The sequence below is a fragment of the Puccinia triticina genome, chromosome 6A (assembly GCF_026914185.1).
Source record: "Puccinia triticina chromosome 6A, complete sequence".
In the NCBI taxonomy this organism is placed as follows: Eukaryota; Fungi; Basidiomycota; class Pucciniomycetes; order Pucciniales; family Pucciniaceae; genus Puccinia; species Puccinia triticina.
The window spans coordinates 3,348,986-3,369,994 of NC_070563.1; the positions used below are offsets into that span (position 1 = coordinate 3,348,986).

The 21,009-nt window shown below is 47.5% G+C and overlaps 2 protein-coding genes across 2 annotated transcripts; one reads left to right on the top strand and one right to left on the bottom strand.

Annotated features, from left to right (window-relative positions):
• Positions 1–131: 131 nt before the first annotated feature.
• Positions 132–14,248, bottom strand: PtA15_6A417 (uncharacterized protein; the record flags this gene model as incomplete). Its single annotated transcript, XM_053170120.1, has 10 exons — positions 132–215; positions 302–359; positions 472–515; positions 600–657; positions 736–769; positions 12,828–13,018; positions 13,057–13,378; positions 13,466–13,508; positions 13,589–13,935; positions 14,038–14,248. 10 exons carry the CDS (start codon positions 14,246–14,248, stop codon positions 132–134), a joined length of 1,392 nt encoding a protein of 463 aa, XP_053021343.1.
• A 4,202-nt stretch (positions 14,249–18,450) lies between these two features.
• Positions 18,451–18,786, top strand: PtA15_6A418 (uncharacterized protein; the record flags this gene model as incomplete). The annotated part of the gene is made up of 1 exon (XM_053170121.1): positions 18,451–18,786. The coding sequence occupies one exon, from the start codon at positions 18,451–18,453 to the stop codon at positions 18,784–18,786; it is 336 nt and encodes a 111-aa protein (XP_053021344.1).
• Positions 18,787–21,009: the final 2,223 nt, after the last annotated feature.

The following is a 21,009-nucleotide window of genomic DNA, read 5'->3' on the forward strand; positions in this document are numbered from 1 at the left end:
ATTCCGCGATGAGAACAAGAGCGTTGGATACAAAGATTCCATACAATGATGATAGAGAGATAAATAAACAGTAAACCGGAATACTATGCATGAGAGGGACCAAGCCTTTAGTGACTATGGTAAGGCAAGGTTCAAGCGCCTGTGTGGGTCATGAGCATGACGATTTGTTTTTCGTCGACTTTGCCGGCATGGGCTCCCTCGGCGTTTTCCTTTTGCTGATTGGAGGAAAAGGCGGTCCGTAAGTCTTTCGTCCATGCTATCTTCAAGAAAAACACCATGATGATAGGAAGGTGATACTCACTGGGGTGGCACAAGCCTGCATGATGCCGTGAACACCTTTCTCGAGGTCCTTGGTAGAACTGCATATGGACGAAGATCATCACAAAGAAGTTATTATTAACATCAACAAATTAACAAAAACTGTTGATCGCAGATAAATATGCAAGTTGGATCGGAGTCCGGACCACTTACATCTGACCTGGAGCCACTTTCTCGTTACTGTTAGCGAGGGCGAGCTACATAAACGAAGAAAGCCCGTTAATACGCGCTGTGGATGTAGGGGACTGATCTACACGTCTGCCCAATCAACGTTCACTCACCTTGCAAGTTCCATGACTAGCTGTTGAGACTTTGTTGTCGGCCAATTGGTGGGCAGCACTGAAATGACGAAAAACAAAAACAAAAAGGAGACCACATGAGCTGACGCACAGAGCACTGGGACAAAGATCAACGTACTTGAGACAATGCTCAACAAAGAAAGTCTTGGGAGCTTCGCCATGGGTGGAACAAGTAACCGAATGTCCGGCGTCTCGGCGGAAAAGCTGTTCGGCATCGAGACTGATGGCACGTCTGCTGACACTTTGAGCACCATCGGTGGCTTTGGCAAAGAAGCCATTGTACAATGCAAGGCGGTTGGGGAAAACCGAGTAGCCGTAGCACGGTCCACCGAGGAAGTTAGTGTAGCGGCTGTAGAATCCGGGCAAGGTGTTGTATAGGTAGTAGCCGCTGCCCATGCCCCATCTGTTGTTGAAGCCAAATCCTCCACCACCCCAGAAGAACTTCTCGTCAACTTCTTCGGATTTTGGGCCGGCCTTGATCTCATCTGCGCGGGAGATCGCGACGAGGACAGACAGAAGGGTGATCAAGTGGGCGAAAGAGACCATTTTGCGAGTTGGTTGTTTAGGATGGGGGTTGATGATATCTAACACTAGTGGATACGGTAGACTGGAAACTGGGCTGAGTGGATGAGATAGGATGGCTGCTGATGGCTGATGAGACGTAAAGACAGGCCGATGAGGGTCCTTTTATGGGGACAACTTTGGCTTGCGTTCCCGCTTGGAGTCTTGCGGCCCCGGGTGCTCCAAGCTGCTCCAAGGCTTCCTCCAACAGCTCGACTGGTCTCCGTCTAGCGAGCAGCAAGTAAGTTTGCTAGCTCACGGCAACGATGGAACAGGTCTCCGAGGCCATCTATGTCAAGACTCAGGTCCAGGCCCAGAGTCAAGGAAGCGCAAGGAACTGAACCCTAACCCCGCAAGGGGGACAGGTGAGTCCGCGCGACCCTCAGGCGCATGCATATGCATGTCGCTCCCAGGCGGTTGGATTATGCTAACGCTAATCCTCCGCTCCTTTCTAGCCACGTCATCACAAGACGAAGAGCCAAAGCGATACAAGCAAACTCTGCCTCTCTCAAGGTATGAAGATTGCTTAATCGTCTCAGCTAGGGCAAGAAGTGCTGACCGGATCTAATCTTCCTTACAGCACTCTTGTTACCGACGCCAATCCAGACCGAACCGGTTCCTCCAGCCTCAGCAATAGGATAACCAACCCCACCTCAGGTGGTGAGTACCTTGCTGCAGAGCCATCTAGTTCCACGCTGAAGACTGACCAAGAGCTCAACGGTGTCACAGATAACACCCGCTCCGCAAGTCTCGCGAGTCGAATCGGCCAGCGTTAAGCGTAAAGCCATTCGATCCTAAGTAAGAGGCTGATGCTCTCTCAGACTCTCGCAAAAGAGAAGATCTAGCACTGACTATCTGAGTAGCCGCCCGCAACAGACGTTTCCGTTCAAGTCACGCACACGTGACCGTAGCTGCACCGCAGTCCTTTTCTTCTCTTATCAACTAAACAAGAGCAGGCCGTGATCCGCTCTTAGGTACATTGTGCTCACTTTGTTTTATTTCTCTTTCTGTCTCTGGATATGCCAGATTGACCTTATCTGATTACGAAATAAAACCTCTTAGTTCTGTGAACTCTTTCAATCTAGAACAACAACGGATCATGCGAGGAAGAAGGACAACTGGTCTGGGAGCAAGCATAACTTGTTCAATCATTTATCGAGATCATCTGCAAAGAGAGATCAAACCTAAAGGAGACCTCCGCCCCGATGGCGTGCATGTAGTTGGATCATGAGGGATGGGAAAAGGAAACGCCGGCTGATCTTCGTGACCGGAGCACATGATGCACTCGTCCGGTTGGCTTGACATGCCAGCGCACGCGTAAACCTTAGTGCTGGCCACCGTTCCTATCTACACACCTGCCTCTCGCAAGTTCGCAACGAGGGGAGCTTGTTCAGAATTTGCATTTTACAAACCTGTTTTGACAAGTAGAGAGCAGGATACAACAGAGAGGTGTTTGACACGAACCTGTTGTGACTTGGGTCTTCTCGGCTGCGGCTCTCTCCCGAACTTAACACAAGCGTACCCTCCTCGGGGGAGCGTAGCGACCTCCGAAGGAGGGACTTGGGTGGGGTGAATATAACCAAACTAATTCCGGATTCAGAGAATCTACCTTAGCCTAACTTAACACAAGTCCCCCCTGGTGGGAGCGCTGTGGCTGGCGGCGAAGCCGCCCCTCCCGCAGGGAGGGACTTGTGCATTATCCCAATTTTTACGCGGGAGCAGAAAGTTCATTTGGCTGAGAGGTTTTTAAAATTTTTATAGCTCCTCCCCCAGCCTCTCCACCAATATGCCCTATCTGTACCCTATGCTACTTTTCTTTCTCTACATTTTGGTCTACTCAGATTTTTTCTAGGGTCAGCCTAAATGCACTCCAAAAAAATCCCAAAAGCACTCCAAAAGTGAGTGTATGGAGTGTGCACTCCAATGATTGTTGGAGTACAGACTAGAGTACTCCAACTCGATTGGAGTGCAGAACCGGGGACTCAAGAATCTTTGGAGTGCACCACAAAGAACTCCAGTGGCCAGGAAATGTAATGAGTGCCCATGAGTCTCACTCCATCAGATTGGAGTGCATTCCCCTAGCACTCCATTCCTGATATTTCTCCTCCTCAAAAGGGGAGTGCAGTACTGTGCACTCCAGCCAGAGCTGGAGTGCCTACAACTTCAACCGGGCTATGTACAAACACACCCCACTTGATCCTCCTGATTGTAGAAACTGTAAAATGAAGATGTGTCTGGTGAGAGTTGAACTCACGACCTCAGCTATGCTGAGACACATACTAGAGTGCTGCCTTTACCAACTAGGCTACAGACGCTTGTGGCTGCCAGCTGGGTGGTTGGTTGGTAGTGCTCATGGGTTGATCCGACAGCCCTCCATACTGTGGTGATACATCATGGTAGCAGACTAACAGACAACTCAACACCCCCCCTTGCTACATGATGGGAAGTGGGGATTGACCCCAAGAGAGAGTGGGAATGAGACCCGGGAAAGATGATCAGTGTAGGGATTGAACCGGTGATCTAGATGTAGGCTTATAGGGGTTTGTGTGGTCTTACAAGTAAGCATTCACAAATTCATCAAGTCTCTATTGTAAGCGAGTAGCGCTCAGGTAGCTCTGGGCTCATAACCTGTAGAAACTGTAAAATGAAGATGTGTCTGGTGAGAGTCAAACTCACGACCTCAGCTATGCTGAGACACATACTAGAGTGCTGCCTTTACCAACTAGGCTACAGACGCTTGTGGCTGCCAGCTGGGTGGTTGGTTGGTAGTGCTCATGGGTCAATCCGACAGCCCTCCATACTGTGGTGATACATCATGGTAGCAGACTAACAGACAACTCAACACTGATATCCATGACCGGTACAGACTGGCATTGAGCGGATTAACATCTCCTCTCAATGACCGGTCTGTACCGGACCGCCGGTCATTGAGGGAAATCACACCTCTTGATGACCGGTCTGTGCCGGTCATTGAGGGGAGTAACATCTCCTCTCGATGACCGGTCTGTGCCGGTCACCGAGGGGACTCACATCTCTCGATGACCGGCGCGGACCGGTCACACCTCCCGATGACCGGCACAGACCGGTCATTGAGGGGACTCACACCTTGATGATTGGTCACCACCGGTCATCGAGGCTAATAACACCTCCTCTTGATGACCGGTCATCACCGGTCATGGAGAGGGCTCACACCTCTCGATGATCGGTCAGTCCGGTCATCGAGGGTAACAACACCTCTCGATGACCAGTCATCACCGGCCATCGAGGTGAGTCCCATCTCTCGATGACCGGTCAGACCGGTCATCAAGGGTAATAACACCTCTCGATGACCGGTGATGACCGGTCATCGTGGTGAGTCACATTCCTCGATGACCGGTCAGACCGGTCATCGAGGGGACTCACACCTCTCAATGACCGGTCAGACCGACCGGTCATCGAGAGTAGCACCTCCTCTCGATGACCGGTCATCACCGGTCATGAAGAGGGCTCACACCTCTCGATGACCGGCACAGACCGGTCATCGAGAGGACTCACACTATCTCACACCTCTCGATAACCGGTGATGACCGGTCATCGAGGTGAGTCACATCTCTCGATGACCGGTCTGTGCCGTTCATCGAGAGGAGTAACATCTCCTCTCGATGACCGGTCTGTGCCGTTCATCGAGAGGAGTAACATCTCCTCTCGATGACCGGTCAGACCGACCGGTCATCGAGAGTAGCACCTCCCCTCGATGACTGGTACACACCGGTCATCAAGAGGTGTTATTACCCTTGATGACCGGTCTGACCGGTCATCAAGAAATGTGACTCACCTCGATGACCGGTGATGACCGGTCATCGAGAGGTGTGAGTCCCCTCGATGACCGGTCTGACCGGTCATTGAGAGGTGTGAGTCCTCTCGATGACCGGTCACCCCTCTTGATGACCGGTCTGTGCCGGTCATCGGGAGGTGTGACTGATGACCGGTCCGCGCCGGTCATTGAGAGGTGGGAGTCCCCTCGATGACCGGTAAAGACCGGTCATCGAGAGTAGCACCTCCCCTCGATGACCGGTACACACCGGTCATTGAGAGGTGTGACTGATGACCGGTCCGCGCTGGTCATTGAGAGGTATGAGTCCTCTGGATGACCAGTCGTGTGCCCCTTGATGACCGGTCCAGACCGGTCATCGAGAGGTGTGATTGTGGGCACTCCAAAAAAAAGGAGACATTGGAGTGCACCCCAATGCACTCCATTTGGTATTTGCCAGCTGGAGTGCAAAGCCAAAATCCTCCACTGAAAAGGTGGAGTGCTTGGACTTGCACTCCATTTTTTTTGGAGTGCATCTAGCTGCACTCCCCTATTTTGATCAATTTTGGAGTACCCAGTTGTGTACTCCAATAAACATGGAGTGCCCATCTGGGGACTCCATGTTTTGGGAGTAAAAAATCAAGGCACTCCAACTTTTTTGGAGTGCTGGCCCCCCAAAGCCAAAAATTTGGAGTGCATGAAGTAAAAGTTTGGAGTGCATTTAGGCTGACCCTTTTTCTATCTCAATCTGTTGACCTTTTCAAAAGATCAAAAATGCACAAGTCTTCCAAATGAGGCTCCACTTGTTTGGGACTCCAGGAGTTGTTTTTCTGGCTACAAGATAGATAAGTGGCTCAAATTCCTTGCAAGAACAGAACCTACAGCTCTGTGTATTCATTTTTTCTATATTGGTTGGGATTTTTAGTGTAGCAGATCCTTTCTGCTCCTGCTTAAATCAAGACATAACTCATAAGCCTCTCCTGCGGAGAGCCCTCCGGGCGGGGTCCCCCGGACCCTCCGCCCGAGAGGCTTTGTTAAGCTAGTACCTTAGCTATGTATTTGATCAGGAGGATCACCCCCAGCCATCGGCCATCCCAATTGGGTGCTTGCCCAGCCGAGCGGGTGCATACACCTCTGTACATTTTCCTCTTGCCCCCGGGGTACATATTCATCCCGGGCAAGCTCCTTGTACCTGCTTGCCGAGGACCTCGGCAAGCAACTTGGTACCCGCTTGTTGGGGAGGTCGTCGGGGAGGGAGTCCCTTCCTTTATCTTTGCTTGCAAAGGATCTTGGTAAGCAGGTGCAAGGTACTACTTGCTCTGCCAACCAAACGGAGCGGTTACACCTTTGCATCCACTCGCCGGGCATGGATTCTCTTTGGCTTGCTCGGGAGGATTCCTCCTGAGCGTGCACATTTTACTCTCTGGCTTGCCAATATACTTGGCAAGCTGGAGTGTACCCACTTAGTAAGGCCCAAAGATGACCTTTTGCTTGCCCTGAAAAATTCCCCTTCGGCGAGCGCCTTGTAACTGCTTGCCGAAGTTGTTGGCAAGCGGGCCCGGTAGGAATCATCTCGGGCAAGTGGTTACATGAACCTACAACTGGGGCTTCTTCCGCTTGCCCGGATGATTCTGAGGAAGATTCCTCCCAGTCCCCAGCAAGCAGTCAAAAGGTGTATGTACCCGCTTGCCAAAGGAGGCCTACTGCTCGGTGATCTCACATTGTAAGTTCTCGCCAATGAGGATATTTCCAGCAAACAGCTACAGTTTTTTTCTGCCTGCTTGATATGTACCCGGCTGTCTCCTGATATATTCTCCCAACAGTGCAAGAGCTACGCTACAAAAAGCAGCAGCGTAGCAAAAGCGTAGCGGTTTTAGCCTTGCTTTGCTAAGCTTTTTGTAGCGGACTTGGCGCTTCGCTATTCGCTACATTTCTTAAGGGGAAAAAATTAAAGAAAATAGCACGCTTTTTTTAGCGCAGAGTAGCGGCAATTCGCTACACTTCTCGCTATAGTAGCGGAAAAAACGCTACTGTAGCAATTTTGCTGCGCTACCATAGCACCAGTCAAACATCAATACTGCACATCATAAAATGATGGAGGATTGATGTTTGTGTACTATTTCTGGCATTTTCCACCAAAACGCAGAGATGCCCGCTACACTTTTGACACAGAAGCGACCCGGTTCGCTACGCTTTTGGCGCTAAAAAGCGCTATTAGCGCCAAAAAGCGTCAATTTTTCCGCTGCGCTATACTGTAGCGAAGCGGCAAAAAAAGCGCTTCGCTACGCGCAGGCCAAAACTGCAGTAGCGGTTCTGGCGCTTCGCTACCGCTCAAAGTAGTGATTTTCCGCTAGCGCTAACGCTATTCTGGATCCAGAGTAGCGTGTTTCCGCTTCGCTACGCAAAAGCGCCGCTTTTTGTAGCGAAGCGTAGCTCTTGCAGTGTTGATTCTCCTGAGTCCTTGGCGGGAAACCAGCATCTCCTCACCAGCATGCCGGTGAGGAACCCCACTGAGGAACCCCACTCGGTTACTTGGCTCTGAGGGCCGGTATATGGGCTCATCTTTCTGACCCAGTAGGTTGTACTTCCAAAAAAAAAAAATGATGCCGCTTTTGGCTGTATGTATTTAAGGATTGTTTTTTTCCTGCTTAGCAACCAAATGCAGTTGGCATTTCTTTGGCTACATTCAGGCACGCAGGAACAGGTCTGGCATGACCTCTCTGCCCTGCTTTTCACGACGGAGACGGTTTGACGCCGGCGATGGGTCTGACCCATACAAACCGCATTTCAAGCCCACACCGCCGCCAAATTTTGTTGGCATGACATGCGGGTTGATCAGGGGTTATGGATTGCCCGACCAACCCCATCCAGCCCTGGCGAGCAGGCCAACGGCGTCATTGGGTTGGGCATGCCCAATTGACTCCTTCAGCTTGATCATCTGTCAAATCCAAGTCCAACAGGACTCAGCAGTGGACAAAGGCTTTTCTAATTGAGCAAGCCAACGCCGCCAGCTGGTTGGACCTGTGTCAAGCCTCAGTCATGATTGGCTCGCCATCCGGGTTACACCACGGGTGAACTTTCAAAGTTTCATTCCAGGAATTTTACCGGATGGTACAAAAAATCAAAAGCCAATTGTAATGCGTCCGGTATGGTCAAAAAACTGAAAGCCATTTGGAATGCGTCCAGTATGGTTGAAGGAACGGAATCATTCCAATTGCAATTTGGGTTAAACCCAAAACCAAAAAAATAGGGTTTGCATTGGAACAAAGTCAAAATTGATTCAACTTCATCCCAGGAAACTCCGGCCGGAATATCATTCCAGTTTTTTCCTGGATTTTTCCGGGAAAATTTCTGGGTACGACCAATCAAGCCTTGCAGATGCAGGGCCATAGACACCAATCACACCACTTGCTGTATGGCTTGCCTAATAGCACAGTGTTCAAGGAGCTCCAGTGGGGGTGGATCAGCAACATGGTACTGGTTTGAGCCCCCCTTGGTGAACTCTCAGGAATTTCATACATCTTAGTTACTACCCTCCTTCACCCAGGAAAAAATTCATACACTTGAAGTGCTTACCATTGAGGCCCAAAAAGCCCATTAATACCGTTTTTGTGCCTACCATTTTGAGTTTTTGCCAAAAAATTCATACATTTTCATTACTCCCATTTATAGGGGGTTTCCAGGGTCCTCCATCAGCCTATTGTCCTCTGCTAATACGCTTGAAAATCCAATGAATATAGTTCTGTATAGCATACCTCCCGCTCCGGACCAGTTAATAGGCTTTCAATATGAAGACTAAGAGAAAAGCCCCTGCTTTGACTCCCCCTCCCCCTGATTTATCCAACACCAACGGTGCTGTTATTGAACTTAGTGACAAAGATCAAACCTTGGCGCAACCAGTCAAGCAAAGTTGGGTTTGGAATCACTTCTGAATGTCTGGCAACGGCGCCAAAGCTGTTTGTCGAGTTGTCTGGAAAGGTGGGAAGATATGTGGCGCTCAATTGAAAAAAGATAAGAGTGGAAGCACCAAAAAAACCCACGGCCATCTCTTGCAAATCCACCAGCTCGCGGATCCTAAGCTCTTGAAAAAGACCAAGAAGTTTCCACATATTGACATAGAGAAATGGTCGAAGTCTGGCTCCTCCGTACCCAAAGTGTCCCTCCTTGGCAAAAAAAACATATGCCCCGGGGTTCGGGGCATTTCCAAGGCCAATCCCGATGCCCCGTGCACCAAACCCCGCTTTTGGGTTACAGCCTTAAGTCTGCCGCAGTCCAGCCCTGTCTTTTCCGTTCAATCCAAAATCCGCAATCCGCAATCTGCAATCTGTAATCCGTGCATTCCAGTCTCCGCGTGACTTTCCGTAAGCTTTCTTAGCGTGCTTTTCTGACATCATCCTCAGTGCTTATGTCACCGGAAAGCACTCTGCCTGAGCCGCTCTGTGCATTCCCGCCCGCGCTATCCCTGAGTGGACATTCTACCATATATGCCTATATAAATCACCACACCGGGTATCAATAGGATGCCCGGTCATTGATAGACCGGGCATCAATACAATGACCAGTCATACATAGACATGAATAGGATGACCAGTCATTGATGTGACCTATAGGATGAATGGTCATCAATGTGACCAATAGCAACAGTGGGTAGTTACATTACCAATAACGGTAACGTAATGGTTTTTAAGCCGTTATTGTTGCAGTTACTTGTAACGGTGGTGCGCTACGTTATTGCACCACTGCTTGAATCAGTTTTTTCTGCTTGTTACGTTATTGGGGCCCGCGGCGCGCCAGATGCCAAGCCAATTTCAGCGCCAAAATGGCCTTTGAGGGCTTGCTATTGCGTTATCCAAGCAATAACGTAGTGTAACAGCGTCGGAAAATGACCTGTTACACTAACCCTTTGCCACTTGAACGGCCCGTTACTTGTAACATAACGGGGCACAGTGGATAACGCAGGTAGTTACGTTACGCAAAAAGCGGGGATAACGCAACGTAACTTAACTACCCACCCTTGCCAATAGGATGACCGGTCATTGATCTGACTGATAGGATGATTGGTCATTGATCTGACTGATAGGATGATTGGTCATTGATCTGACTGATAGGATGATTGGTCATTGATGTGAATGATAGGATGATTGGTCATTGATGTGACCAATAGGATGATCGGTCATTGATGTGACCAACATTCTTCCTCCTCAAGGTCCCATAGGTAATGAAAAAGGTGGTTGTTGGGATCCATTGTTGAGGGAAGTGTTATGTTACCGAGGGGTGCGGATGGAGACAAGGGTGGTGGCGGGCTTGGTATGTAAATATGTGTTAGCTATTGAGCCAATACTGGCTGGCAAGGGTGGAATATTTCTTTAGGTAAGCTACCGAGCCTTGCGGGACTCGCTGGCTACCTAAAGATTTACCTAGACGGTGGTGGATGCTCTCACAAGGTGTAGCCAACTTTAATTCAATTCACTGAGAGCATCCGTACTGATAATGTGTTGAAATTACTCAGGTGAAAAGAATTGTGTGTTGTGGGATTTGAACCCACGACCTTCTACATTCATGAGAGCTGCTCTTATACCACTGAGCTAAACACACACACTACTGGCAAACAGGTGACGTTCCCGCACGCAGTGTCACCTGCGCAGTGACTGCGGCCACCAAAATTAGGTGACGCTGCGTGCGGGAGTGACAGCTGTCTGCCTGTAGTGACAGTTGGTCTTACTGGTGATGTTGGGATATTAGATCATATAGCTTGGCCACTCAAATGGGTCTTGAAGCATATATTCCAACAACTTGTAGCTAAATTCCCTCACATTTGTCTATATAAGGAGCTCCCCCCCCCCCCCCCCCCAGTGGTCTTTCCACCTTTCCACCAGCTCAGTACTCACCAGTTATTTACATACACACTCACCATCACCACAACCCTTATATTTTCAAATAGCCACTGAACTCACTCTCAACTCTCACAGACCGGTAATAGAACAAGTTCATTACTCACCCATTACAGTACACCCAACATACACAACATCAACAACCCTTACACACACTGTGGTGATCTATACCTGTTTCAACACCAAGAAAAAGTTCAGATAAGTAGTAGCCAGTAGTAGGATTGATTAGTAGTTGCAGTAGTAGCAATTGTCACTAGCCATCAACAACAATTATACACATCAATTATCAACAATCAGTCCATTAGTTTATCAACAACAATTATACACATCACTTATCAACAACCAGTCAATTATTTCATCATCAACAATTATTAGCTTAGTCAAACAACAACAACCAGTAGAATTATCAGCAACCGTATCATTAGTAGTCTTAAGCCAGCATCAGTAGTAGTATTCATCAACAAAATATTACCAATACTAGTCAACATCCTTTAATATTAGTTGTTATAATCACCAACAGTTCTTCACAGTGGTCATCAACAGAAATTATTCATTAGTAGATTCATCCTCAACCATCCTCATTACCCATCACACTCTCCAATATCCTCACCCAACCTCAATTTCACGTGATCAACCCCGCTGGGTTGCTTTATCCACTTTTTTACAGTTATAAAACATCTTCAAGAATACTGATTAGTTGATCTAGGTCTGATAGAGACTGCTATACTTAGTAACTCTATCTTGAAATCTGCCACCCTTTTTAAATATTGATTTCAAGATTCCTTACATATTTTTTTATATAGTATTATAGAGGGGCAGGTCTTTCAAACCACCCTTAAGTTTTGATAGCCTTTCAACCTATTCCACAATTTATTTCCCCCTCATGGAACTACCATCCAAATTTTATATTAACAATAAAAACTCTTTATACATCATCTTGAACCAACCACTCCCATCACTTGATTCAAACTTGCCAAGCTTACCTTGGTGGGTCTTGTTATCTGATAGTTAGAAGGGCAGAGCTTGCAACTTCTTCATCCCCTTCATCATTCAGCAAAAGTGTTTCAGAACCACTTTTGATTCTTACACCAGTCTGATATCAAGAGGGCTGAGACCCTCCCAATGACCAGCAGAGACCAGTCACTGAGAGGGAGGTGTGCCTTCTTGATTACCGGTGTGTGCCAGTCATCAAGAGGGCTGTGTGCCTTCTCAATGGCCAGTGTGTTCGGGTCATTGAGAGGGCTGTGTGCCTTTTTGATGAGTGGTATGTGCCGTTCATTGAGAGGCTGGTCTCTGCCATTCATTGAGGGGGAGGTGTCCCTTCTTGATGAACGGTGTGTGCCAATCATTGAGAGGGAGGTGTCCTTTATCAATGACCGGTGTGTGCTGGTCATCAAGAGGGATGTGTGCCTTCTCAACCCCAATCTCAACACTGAGTTGTAATAGGTTTCTCTTGGTAGTTTCAGGTTCTCCTGAGATGTCTTGTGAATAAGCTGGTGGATCCTCAAAGCAAAGAGGGTCCCTCCTTAAGTCCCCAGCCGCCTTGGGCCTTGTACCGCTTGTGGCTATGGGACTTCCAAGGAAAGAGAGTGTTTGACTCGAAGGGGATTATCTCTATCCCCATGGGGAGAATCTCTTTCCCGGTCTAAGCCATTGCAGTCTTCAGGGACTACCTCCTCAGCACGCTCGAGGCTGACAAATACTGAGGCCACTAGGACAAGAAGGCACAGAGGAGCAAAACCAGTGGCTATTAAAGCTATCCACAGATACAGAATAACCGGAGGCGCTAAAGCCCCAAACAAAATGGAAGACCATAAGAAATGAAGGAATATACGGTGCCGTTGTTGTCCTGGATGGCGGCGGCGTAGTCGTGAATGTGTTGGTAGGATATCCAAGCTTAGTATGACCAGGGCGAGGATTATGAGAGGCAAGAGCCCAAAACTGTGCGGACGGTGAAGGTCGTGAAACTGAAGAGCCGAAGCCAGGGAACGGCGAGGGTGATTGAGCTTGGAACCGTTGTCCCGGGAGTAAACGACACGGCTACGTTTGCGGGAGAATGCCTGACTTCCATAAATAGCTTATATTTCTCGGTGCATTGCGCCCGTTCCCCGCCAGTCTCCACATTCGATAATCCTTTCTCGTTTTTCTTTTGATCTTCGCTGAAGATGTGAAATGCATTGGTTCGAAGTTAGCTAACGAGACTGAAAGTAGAGTTCGTTCATGATTGAATAACAAGTAGGCGCCTTTTGAGTTCGATACAAGTGAATTCATCAGTTCATTTGCTTTGGCCTTCGTAGGCTCGTCATTTGTCTTCAGCAAATGAGAAAGTACAGCTATCGAGGCTACTCTGGTCTGAGCAGATAGGTCTTTTGCTGGCTGACTCGAGAAGATTTCTTCAATGATTTTGTCGAGATTTTCGATAATATATGTATAGTCATTGTTATTCTTTGCGTCCACTAGAGGTTTCAACCTTGGTTCTGGTTCCCCGATTAACTGCCACTGGAGAGTATCCCACATACCTGCACGATAACCAGGTGGTTGTAGAATATAAAAGATGATCAGAATTGCAAGTCCTACTTTGTTTTCTGATGTGCAGTTTGGATGACTAACGGAAATTTTTACTGAGACCTTCGTCGGGGCAATGGAGCTCTGAAAGATTTATGTGCCAGATAAGACTTTAGTGAGTACATGTCATTCAGGAAGAAAAATAAATCTGCTTGTAAAAACACGCCTTGTGCCCATTGAATCCCTGAATTTGGGAACGCGGCTGCGATTGACAAAAGGTAGGTCAGTCGAGTATACATGTCTTCCGTGAACTGGGCATCATCGTGGTGCTTCAGCAGCAGAGTGTAAAAAGCATAGACAATTGAATCAGAAAGCATTCCGTATGTCTGATGGGGTCGAATAACTGTATTTTCGAGTGCTAGGCACCATTCCTCCAGATGTGCCAGAGACATGGATTCGTGCCGCAGAAGATAGTTTAACACCGATTTCAAAAGTTTAATGTGGTGAGAGAGGTACTCTTTCTTGTATGCTTTAGTGCTGGAGAATTGTCCTGTGAATGTGGAAATTGCTTCTTCATGAGACAAGGTGAAGTTTTAGGGTCAAGAGATAAAGGTGATCAAGTAAGTGGTGGGTAGGAGGATTTTTTCAAAAGTCTAAATCGGTATGGACATACCTGTGGGTGAGCCATAGGAGTCGAAAGAGCTCCAGAACCCGGCAGTGCTGCCAGGAAATCGTAATCCCTGTGCCGGCTCTTTCTCCTGATCTTTCAATAAACGACTTTCACAAAGCCAAATTTTTGATGCGGTTCTGTCAAGGGAGGCGTTGATGTTGGTTATGAGCTGGCTAATCAAGGCCAGTATAAGTAAATAAGCAGGAAGCAACATGGTGATTGATCAAATTATTGGGGGTCTGGTAGTGCTTTTGCTTGTGGTCAGGCAAGCTGGGCTTTGATATCAGCCAACCCAGCTCATGGCTCCCTCATGTTCCATATCCATGATGGTTTCAACTGTACCCGGGTCCAGACCCAAGAGGAACCAAACAGATTACGAGTACAACTTCCTGTTTATCTTAGCCTGAAACTCAGATTATGTATTGTAAAGGATTTTAGAGGGAGTTTTGAATGATGTCTACATATTGTGTTTTGAATAAAGCTTGGATGATTTCTCAAATTTTCTGGTTTTGTTGACCGAGGTCAACTCCATATTTTTGATATCCTTTCCACATGGTGCATCTTGACAGATGTCAGATGAGGCCCAAGGCTAAATCCACCCCCGGAGCCAATTTCCTCCAGTAGGGGGTGAAGGAGTCGGGTTAGAGAAATACCGAGTTCATTTTCAGAACCAGAGCAGCTTCTTTACCCCACCCACCACAGGCCATGACCATCGGCCGTTGCCCTCTGCCAGTATGGGCCGGGCAGGGAGAGGCCAACCAAGCGCTGGGTTGTGACACAAATACATCCTGGGCGGAAGTCAATTTCAAGGTTTTGTTTAAAGTTGGGTCAGGCTTTTACAGTTTGGTGTGAAGTTTAAAATAAAGTTACCACATAACAAAACCAGAAAATTTGAGGAAAGATACAAGCATTATTCAAAACACAATACACCATGGGCGCAAACCGCCCAGCCTCAGCCAACTCTGAGATGTGACTGCTCCGCAGCCGTCCCTGGGCTGCCATGAGATCAGCACAATGGGTAACGCTGCTGCGAATAAACCCAAATTAATTCTTGATTTGGAGAACCCCCATAGCAATGGGAACTGAAAAAAAGAAGCTTTAACATTAATCTCAAAGCTTAATTAATGGGGATTTCCCGTTTGGAGTTGTTATGATGAGCATCCCAACTAATTCCCCAGCCGCGCATGTCCACCTGTGCTGCCAAGCTTGCAAAAAGTTTGAAGTAATGTCTCCCCATGGAGAGCCCCACAAGTGAGAGCCCCATATAAGGGACCGCATCCTTGACAGGCATGCCCTGCCCCACCAGTTATTTCCATTGCTCATGGCCCGGTGCCATCCTGAAACGTTTCTCAATTCTTGTTATTCATACTTGGCCGCACTTTCAAATCACTATTTATTTACATTGTAAGCTCGAAGCATCACAGTTTTACTCCTGTTATCGTAGCATCAGGAGATCATCATTCACCAAATATTGTTGAATTTCCATCAATCAAACCTTGCCACTCAAATCTTATCTGAGATAAAGACTCAGTTATTTGTTCACAGCTTTGGACTGCACTCACTCTGAACCTAGTATTTACATTGAACCCCCCCTCTGCCACCTCAACTCTCTATTCCCACCTCAATTCAGACCACCTACTCAACAACCCTGCTCAGCTTAATCTCAAACAGCCTTATCCACAAAATCTCACCCAAGCCGCCTACCCAAGAAGACCAGTAAGCCCAACCTCCAACAACTTCCTCCCCAAAAACTATGCCAGTCCGTGTACTAATTAGTAACCCCATCTATTTGCTTCCTCCCCTAAAGTCATACCATTGCGGAACTCTCATATCAAAGCCAAACAATGTCTCTTACTTTTCTGGAACCATTGGAGTCCAACACGTATCCTATGATCCCCGACCTTGAAGATGTTGTCCCGGAGCCAACCACCCAAGAGGTTCCAATCCCCCATGGAACCAAATTACCACCCAGCACCCTCTGAATGGTCCGATGGCTTGGTAGGGCCTCCCTGACATTTGATACAAATCCACACTGCTTTACAATACCTGGCCACACCATGGCAGACGCCTTTGATCTTGCCGCTGCAATGCAAGACACCGTCTGATGGACGTTGGAGAACCTCGTACCTCCAAAAATCCCTGGAGAAAAAAATTCAAACACCGGCCGGCCACCAACGTACAAGTGGAAGATGTATTACATTTTTCCCTGAAAAGGCCACCATGTAGCTCTACTCAACTCTTGCAAAGCCAAATCTGGACAAAAATGCGGCTGCCAGGCCAGATTCAATATCTTGCTGCACCTTGCCACCAATTCACTGCGGGTTGAGTGGTTTTGGAAGCATTCTCACGAGCTCAACACACTCAAAGACATGGAGAACACCCGTATTTCAAAGGCCACTCATGACTAGGTTTGTGCTCGTGTTGACTCGGGACTTGGGTGGGACAGTATTCAAGACCTACTGCCATCCCAAGATCTTGATGTGGTAAGTAGCCCCCTTCATTTTGTTGTTTTATTTCCCTCCTGCTGTGGATGAGCCGTACTGACCCTGTTTTAACATTCAAACCTCAACTTATAGCTTTGCGAGACTACTGCGGCTGTCCCAGAAGCCAATGGTGTAACTCAAGACCTTGTCCGCAACTTGGTTCGAACTCGCATGGGAACTAATGCTCAAAAGGACCAGAACGTCTTCAAATCCCTGAAACTCTGGCAAACTCACTTGAACAATCTCGGCTGGCACACTTTTGCCCCGGGGCTCATTGATTCGGATGAATTTTTATTTTGCTTCCAATCACCGTGGCAACAACAGATGATGATGGCGCACGGAACAACAATGATAATGGTCAATGCTACCCACAAAACAATCAACAACTGCTTCCTGACACAAGGTTGGAAGGCCAGCTTGTACACAGTTATGATACAAAACTAGGTCACAGGTAACGGGCTTCCTGTATGCTGGGCCTTTACTGGTTCTCTGGCGATGTAAGTTATTTTTCAGCCACTGATTTGATCCCCAATTATGTGGCTGATTGTAATCATCACTTGACCCTTAGCGAGCCAGTTGAACAGATCCTGACATGGCTGCATTGCTCCTCCGGGCTGGTCCTACATTCAGTGATGAGCGACTGTGCGCAGGCCATTAAGGCAGCGGTCTCTTCGGCATTCCGGCACCTTGGGGAACACGCACCAAGACATTATTGGTGCGTGTTCCATGTCATGAAGGCCTTTGCGGCAAAAGCACTCGCCTACTTGGGGAATCAATTGTTGGAGGCCGTGAAAGACTTTTGAGAAGTCCTGTACTCCAGTACTTATCCGGATAGCCAAATGATGGTCTTCCTCAGCAAGTGGAGGGAAGTCAACCTTGTTTTTGCGGAATACGTCGACTCGCAATGGTATTCCAACATCAAGCACTGGTACAAATTTCACCAAACCGTAAGCACTTCTTGCTCCTGCACGCAGTCCCTCAAACTGAGTTTTTTCTTGTTGAAAGACTGCATACCAGGGTATTGATACCAACAACTATGTTGAAGCTTGGCACCGCGTACTGAATACTTGGTACCTCAAGCCATCAACCCAAAACCAAATCAATGAAGTTGTGCATATTTTGTGTGAGGTGGTCGAGCCTAGGTACAGCCGGCAAAACTCACAGGCAGTTACCGGTTTTGTCAAACAAACCGCCAACCAATTTCAACAGTTGGACAAGCGTCGCGCAGACCAGATTACCGGTGCCTACTTGGAGCTAATAGGCACTCAGGTGCAAAAGCACTCCAATTATGTAAGGAAGTTTTTTTTCATTCCTTGGGGAACATGTACAAAGTAGGATCAAGCTAACATGTTTGCTCAGTTCCACATTGGAAGCTTCTTGAACCCACCAGTGCAAACTTACCGAGTCGAGTACCAGCAACCAACACAAGATACAAAAGGTCAACTGATCACTTGCAACTGTGGCTATTTCACCAGACACGGTAGCGCATGCAAACATATGTATTACCTGGCGCGCGAGTGCAAACTGCTTGTCATGGAGAAGGCCCAAGAGATGCAACATCAACAAACTCCGGTCTTTTTCGACAGCGACTCGGAAATAAAAGTCATCAGCAGCTCGATCTTGTTCAAGGTAGCAACCTTGAAGCGTTCTCCCCCCGCAACACCGGTTTCCCCAAGAGAGCTTGCATTGATCAGATAGCGTATGATTATTTCGCCGTGGCCCACCCGGCATTCCTCCCTGATGCCCCGAGAACTCCAGACAACAGGCCTAGCACGAGTAAATCAGCACCAGTAGCTTTTGTAAACCCACCGACTTCTGTGGGGAGAATCCACAACTCACTCAAGTCTGCAATGTCGGCATTCGACCGGGTGAAGGATGCCATGAAGAAAAAGACACAGAAAAAGACTTGGCCAAACAATCACCGTCATCCCGGATGCATCAGTTTCAAGTCCTGTCCCATACTCTCTTGCGTATGGCCGAGGAGCGCATGCCAGGCATTGGTCAAACAACGGCACCTTTATTCTCAAACATTGGGGATACCTCTGGGATGACTGGTGCCGAGATAGCCGTCTTGACTGGTGAGCTGACGGAGGTTGGCTGGGCAGCGCTGAAACGGATGGATGCTTTGATGAAGAACAAGACGCACATGAAGGCATTTATCAAAAATTCAGACGAGTTATCAATGTTACTACTCAAGGAACAATCCTTTGAGATTGTTGGAATGCTTGAGAATGCAAATATTCTGGCTGCTCAAAAACAGATACAATAAAGCTTCTACAAAGATGACATGGTGGCATGTTAAGGTTGTAGCGGGCAAAGCGCGGGGCCAGGGAAGAAAGTCAGCACAAAAGATTCTACTGGGGTGTGGGGAGAACAACACAGGGGTGTGTTGCTTCTTATGTGGTGGTGCGGTTCATGAAGGACCACCAACTTCTTCAATTCGTCGACTTCCATTTCATTTCGCTTGAGATCTGCCCTTCCTTTGGCGAACTTGTGTTGTCCCCGTCACTCTTTGCATCATAGCTACTTGTCTCCACTACTGATCCTTCCCAATAGTTACAATATCCTAAACAAATGATTGTATCCACAGCTGATCACGTGTCTTGGTTACTATTTTTGACATCATTAACCAGCATAGTTATTACGTACTTTTAAATTCTTTTCTCACTTTTTTTTTACTTGTACATTTTTTTTTTGTCTGGTTGTCAGATCAACAATGAATTTAATTTTGAATTCCTTTGGCTACATTCGTGCAAGCATTTGAGCAAGAGGCTCAACTCGCTGTAAAGGGATTTCCAAGAATTCCCGGTGCGCTAAAGGCGAAGATAACGCCGCCAAATTTACAATATAGCTTGTCTTATTGGCATGGGTGAGCTCGCCAACCAAAGTTTCCGTATCCTGCCGCTCGACTTGCACCTTCTTTGACAAAGTTACAGAGCATTTGCTTTTGTGGCAATCATGCTGTACATTGATGACCACAACAATATTCTTGAATGCAATGAAGGATGCATAGTGAGAATGGATACAAAATTATTTGACACATACAGATTTTGCACTTACCTGTACACTGATAATTTGGCCCTCCCCAGCCTGAAAGATCTCCCTCATGTTGTAGAATTTGCTGATACTGCTGAATTTGAACGGAGTGAGACAGACAAAAAGAAAAGAACCAGGCGGCTTCTCTTCTTCCCACAACATATCCACACGTCCTACATCTGGCCTTCCTGTACCCCCCTTAGATTGGTACTAATTTCATTGGATTGAAATTGTATCAGCTATGCATCGCACCCAGCAGCCCTAGACGGCAAAAATCACTGAACTCACCAGGATAAATGAAGATACCCTCAAAACGTCCTTGCTGGTTAGACTTAGGCCCCAATTATAAACCAATTTTCGAGTTTTATTTTGAAAGTATTCAAAAAGAATTTCAAAACAAAAATGAAATCAAGATGAAAGATTTTTGATTTCAAAATTCTCTCGGAAAAGCTTCAAACAACAGGGTGCACATATAAACATTTGTGCATCCCTGAGCAAGTAGCCTGCCGGAGTGGGCAGGCAGGGAGGAGATGCCTGTGACACAGGCAAGCTGGATAGAATACAGCTTGCCTGTTCAGCCTTGGCTGAATGGTGTGACATTTCCTGCGCGGCTGCCTCCATGGACATTTGGATCATCAGCGCCAAGATCAAAGCCAAGCGTTTTTTCCCGTGCCTCCGCCGCCAAGGTCAGGATCATATTGCCCCTGGTGGTCCCGGGTTTTCTGGGGAATTTGGTTTTCCTGCAGGTGTTTGTAACAGTAGGCCATCAGGATTTTTGTAATGACTGCGATCCAATTGTGGAACATTGAGGCAATCGGGTATATCGGCACTGCAGCAGTAATTTTTTTCATGTGCAGGCCAACCCCTGCCCGGCGAACTCCGCCAACCCAATACAGCCATTAAATGGGGGGGGGGGGGGGGGGGGGGGGGGGGGTCTGAGGCACCAGTGGCCTGGCAACCATACAGGCATACTGCCTGTTCAAAAGTTTGATTCCTCAAATTTTGAGATTCTGGAATCTCAAACACCCCTCCCGGGTGTGTTTGAAGAGATTTGGGATTATTTTGAAATGAAAAGAACTCAAAACAAAGTTGGTTTTGATTTCAAAACAATTTCAAAATAATCTCAAAGTAATCTCAAAATTCAGTTTATAATTGGGGCCTTATCTCAGCTAATTGGCGCCACAAGGACCCCAGAAGATGACTTGCCAGTGCGGGAGGCACAGCAAACCGTTGTGCAGCAGTAAGTTTGCGGTCTTGCACACGTGGGTAGGAATCACGGGAATTTTCAAAGAGTGAGGTGTTGTAACCCATCGACCTTTGCACAGAGTCGTTGCTTTTGAACAAGTTAATCACAGATGTTGCTGCTGTCTTGTATGTTTTGTGCTCTTTGACCCAGAAATACCCGCCAGAATACAAAAGTCAAAGATTGCGGAAGTTGGCAAATGTGACACCTATG